Source organism: Ictalurus furcatus, chromosome 8 (genome assembly GCF_023375685.1).
Source record: "Ictalurus furcatus strain D&B chromosome 8, Billie_1.0, whole genome shotgun sequence".
NCBI classification, from domain to species: domain Eukaryota; kingdom Metazoa; phylum Chordata; class Actinopteri; order Siluriformes; family Ictaluridae; genus Ictalurus; species Ictalurus furcatus.
In genome coordinates this window covers 1935302-1940301 of record NC_071262.1, presented here as the reverse complement: position 1 = coordinate 1940301, position 5000 = coordinate 1935302, and the positions used below count along the sequence as shown (strand labels likewise).

Sequence of the window (5000 nt, the reverse complement as noted above, 5' to 3'; positions counted from 1 at the left end):
TTCGACGATACTTCCGAACAGCGAGTTAAAACGTGTAATATCTTATATCCCATGCTCACATTATGACCTCATGACTTTCATTTAGTATCTTCATTTGAAAATAATAATAATAATAATAATAAATCCTTCTTCAGTCTGCATTTTCCATCCCGCATTTTTATTTTCAGTGCTTGATGGCTGTGGTCTAAAGGCTATTGAACCCCCAACTACCCCCACCCCCACCCCGTTCTCAGACGCTTCCACTCACGTCTTGAAAAATTCTACACCTGGAAATTTGACTTAAGCAGGCGCGGGACTGCTCTGAACATGCGTCTCCACGTGCAGATGTTCGGCTGTGACGTTTGGTGTATTACGATGTTTAGAAGTACGGTAGAGCGGAGCAGACCAGCCTCACGTGCTCTATTAGCGTGTCCGTCTTCAGAGCTACAGCCGTCTGTTAAATTTCAGACCCGTAGGTATGGTAGCGGTTTGTGACTCCGTGTGTGGGTCCGAATCAGTGCTCGGCTTTACGCGATACGCCGACTGATCGAGAGCTCGTCGTGCTGTGAGTGCGTGATCGTCGGGGAACATGTGGAGATGCGGACGCTTTGTCGAGGAATCGACCCTGGCGTTTGATCCGACGTCACGTGTCTCCATTTGACCGAACTGTGGCCCGTTACCTCGCCGCCACGTTCTCAGCTCGGTCCACCTGTCTCGCCGATTTAACTCCCGGAGCTGACGGTATGAATTTAGATGACCTCGCGTTGTTGACTAGACGTGTAATTAATGACTATTTCCGTAATCATGATCAGAATGACCGCTGCGTGCTGCCTCGGTGTTCGATCACGCTGTTCAGACTTCCACCGATGGGGTTTCTCTCACTTCCTGGAGATATGAGTGATCCAGATGACTTCAATCTCAAATCAGTAAGCATTCCCTCTGATTGTATCTTTAATAAGGTTGCAGTGATGAGAGGCGGAGCTGTCTTATAGTGTACCGGTGCGTACCGAGATCATACAAGACTCCTAACCGCGACGTAGTCTTAGTACGTTTTTAATTACCCAAGAAGACTGGTGGCTCAGTGGTTAGCACGTTTTGCCTCCAGGGTTGGGGTTTGGAATCACGCCTCCGCCCTGCGTGTGCGTGTTCTCCCCATGCCTCAGGGGTTTCATCAGGGTTCTCCGGTTTCCTCCACCAGTCCAAAGACATGAGTTGTAGGCTGATCGGTATTTCAAGTGTGTGTGTGTGAATGTGTGTGCACTGACATGGGTTGGCACCGCATTCAGTTTGTACCCCGCCTTCTGCCCCGAGGTTCCCTGGGATAGCCTGAAATGATCCGTTAACGCACGTACGACCCGGAACAACTCTCTGCTCAGTCATTATGGACTCTACACACAAAGCAAGCGCATGATGAATACCCAGTTGTGCTCATCTGCGAGCTGTATGCGTCTGTTTTTAATCCTGGGCTCCCACGCAATTCTTTTTTTTTTTTTTTTTTTTTAAAAGCCTTGTCTATGTTGCTGTTCCAGATGGCGAACCAAGCAGAACTTGGATTACTGCTTCTTGATGATGTATGCTCAATCCAAAGGCACTTACTATGTGCAGGTAAGACATCGTCTACACACTCCTATTACACACCCCGGGTCCTTTATATGCGTTTTCGTGCTTGTACTCGCGTGCACGTACTAGCAGGGATAGAAAAACAGGGAAAGATCGCGAGCGTCTTCGATTTCCGAATACGGAGGGTCGATGGCTGGCCTCCGTGTAACTGCAGTGCTATTATGTGAAGGGGAACAGATGGATGTGCCGGAGGTACTGTGCGGCACATGTGCCGAACAAAATAGCTGCTGAGGAGATAACTCTCTCTCCTCTTCATCGAAAGGAAGGCAGCAGCTGGTGTGTCCAGGAAGCTTGTTTATTGATACGGTTGTATTTCCTGTGACACGGCAGTCTCTTCTCTCTATCCCATGAGACTCGTATAAACCGAGGCGCGGTTTCGGGTCAGATAACCCAGGTGCTTTAAAACGACAAATCGTCTTCTCCGAGTTTTAGATCTACACACGAGGACTTTTTTTTTCCGACTTGTTCTCGAGTGGATTTGAGACGATGTTAAAGGGAGGGGTCACCCAGAAGTGAAAATCGCGCTGATCGGTTACTCCGCCTCGCGTCGTCCCAAACACGTACGACTTTCCTTCGTCTCTTCGGAACGCAAACGGAGACGTGTGTGTGTGTTTTTTTTGTTCGTTTTTTTTTTTTAATGAAACCTGCGAGATTTCTGCCCGTCCGTTTACAGTCCAGTAAACCAGAGCGCTAAAAATTCATAAAGGCGTCGGAAAAGTCATCCGTGTGACTCCGCGGTCCTCTCGTGAGCGCGCGTATGTTTTGATATTTTGTAAATAAAGTCACCATTTGAGTTGTTTTGCGCGCACGAAGCGTTCGTATCGCTCCGTAAAATTGGGATGAAACGCCGCCTTTATGAACGTTCTAGAGCGCGAACGTTTTGGTTACTCGGACGGACCGGAATCTCGCACGTTTCGTTAAAAAAACAAACGTCTTCGTTTGCGTTCCGAAGACGTACGGAAGTCGTACGAGGTGGAGTAACCGATGTCCGAATTTTACATTTTTGGGTGAACTATCCCTTTAAATGAGAATTGTTGGCTTTTCAGCGTTTTCTTGTTAATCTCAGTGCGCCTCATAGGCAGCTGTGAGCTCTAAAAATAACAAACCGCCCCTTTAAGAGCTCGTAATACAGTAGTGTGGATTAAAAGATCTCTTTTTGACGTGTGTTTGTGTCGGACACGGGAATGCTGATATTAATAAGAGATGATGGATGATATTTATGGTATGCACATGATTTCACACACACACACACACACACACACACACACACACACACGCAAGGGATTTGGAGAATGTTTGAAGCCCATGCTAATGTTTTCCTGTGTATTTCCACAGGAAGTCGGGAATCTGGAGATCGAGATGTTAACTGAGCAGATGTTAGCACGCCCTGTTTTTGCCCTTGCGTGAACGTGCTGTGTAGCTACTGCATCTTCACGCAGGGATTTTTGTTTTTATGACTCGCCTGCTTTCACTAGGAACTATTTTCAAAGTGAATTCCTATGGAGCAGAGTTTCCATTAAAAACCAGTACAATTCCCATTACAGCCATTAAACCAATACAAATCCTTTGAGGGTTTCTATTGTTCTTTTCCAGCAGGGACTGGGAGCCAATGTATTCCTGCTAGGATCGGTCTGACGCGCTCTCTCGTGGTCACCCGATCCGAAACGCGAGAACCCGATGCGATCCAAAACACGCATCCAGAACGTTAATTAACACCACGATGCGACACTGTCGAAGACCCACTTGCATAATGACACGGACTAAACTAGATTCCCCCGGTTGCCATCTGGTATTTATTGCATCCAGAGTGTTAACTGCTCCATAAGCCGTTCGTTACGACCGCGGTAAACATATGGCTCATGTTCAAAGATGGCAGCAAATTGGGGTAACATCCTGTTTTTGTCCTTTTATTCATCCCTCCACAGCCTCATCTGTCTCTCTAGCGAGACACTCGGAGCCCTTTTACGTCTCTTATTGTCTCTCCCAGGCCTCCGTGTAGCGTTTAAATAGCTCCATTATCGTGCAGAAAATGTCTGACGTACTAATAACATTCAGGCACCAAAAGGCCAGGCTAATCGTAGGCTGGCGAAGATATTTGAAATAATGAGTCAGATTGTTTGTTCAGTGGTCTGGGTTCTCTCTGACATACCTGTACCTCTCTCTCTCTCTCTCTCTATCTAAGCTAGAGGACGACATCGTGGCTCGGCCGAATTACTTCACCACTATGAAGAACTTTGCTCTCCAGCAGCCTTCGGAGGATTGGATGATCCTTGAATTCTCTCAGCTGGGCTTTATCGGTGAGTCAGAGCCCAGTTTAAAAGGGCATGTGCTGTAAAAATGGGCTTTCCTTGTACTGTATGTATTTATTTTTTGATTGATTGTTGCACTCTAGTTTTCACTCGCAGCAACCTGATTGGATGGCATCGATTGAGAGACCACATGGGTTCTGTGTGTGTGTGTGTGTGTGTGTGTGTGTGTGTGTGTGTGTGCGTTTGATGAGAAGAGGACAAAAAAGGAAGATCCTAGCATTTCAGTCACGTGCGAGAAATATATTTATTTATTTATTTATTTATTTTTTCTGTTGCCATATTTGGGGCTGAATTTTTTTGCCTTAGCGCGCAGCTAGACGTGAAAGCTAGCTAAAAATGGTTCGCCTCACTTCAGAAGAGAATAAACAGTGCTTCGATAAATCCATAAAACAGCCTGTGATCCTTCTGGGTTTTCCCCTGAACTCTCTCTCTCTCTCTGTTCTGCAAAGCATTTAAGAGCACTGGCGGCTCTCCGCGTCCGGGCGGGTAAAGAATCCCAGCGGGTTTCATCCAGCGGAGGAAAAACCCTACCGTTACAGGCGGAGTGAGCCGATCTCTCAGAAGATCTAACGAACTTTCGCTAACGCTATACGAATACTCGCTGCCGAGATTAGCTTACCTAGCTTGCAGGACTGCGAGGCAGTAGGATCGAGACGATCCACTGAAGATGTTTGTAGTTGATCATCAGTGTAAATGGAAGTGATTTGTCTTAATGCGCAATAAAATGAACAGACGGCAGAATGACCAGAGCACAAACAGGCCTAGCAGGCAGACTAGCAGGTCCGCTAGCACCTAGCGTCTACGTTCTCTAGTGGAAGTTTAAATTTCTTTCAAGTGGAATTTAAATGAATCCAGCATATGGTCAATGTTGATTAAACTCTGATTAAAGTCAAATAAACAGCTCTGACATCACTGCTCGTCACTCTCAGGAGCTGAGACACTGAGGCGGTTTGTTTTGGCTCTGAGCGTACATGCTTTAGCTCCACGGAGTGGGGTTTTTTTTTGCCTCTGGTGGATTCCCACAAGTGTTCCATGACCTTTGATGCTCCTCACAGACGGAGTTGAGTCTTGTGACTGGTAAACAGCACAGAG

At 46.7% G+C, this 5000-nt stretch overlaps 1 protein-coding gene across 3 annotated transcripts in view; it reads left to right on the top strand.

Moving 5' to 3' along the window:
- The window catches only part of mgat4b (alpha-1,3-mannosyl-glycoprotein 4-beta-N-acetylglucosaminyltransferase B), a 105114-nt gene that overhangs the window by 80333 nt on the left and 19781 nt on the right, over window positions 1-5000 (top strand). For all 3 annotated transcript variants that reach the window (XM_053630269.1, XM_053630267.1, XM_053630268.1), the window contains 2 exons: window positions 1509-1584; window positions 3782-3896. In XM_053630269.1, the coding sequence (XP_053486244.1) occupies window positions 1509-1584; window positions 3782-3896 (191 nt within the window). The remainder of the gene's footprint in view (window positions 1-1508; window positions 1585-3781; window positions 3897-5000) is intronic.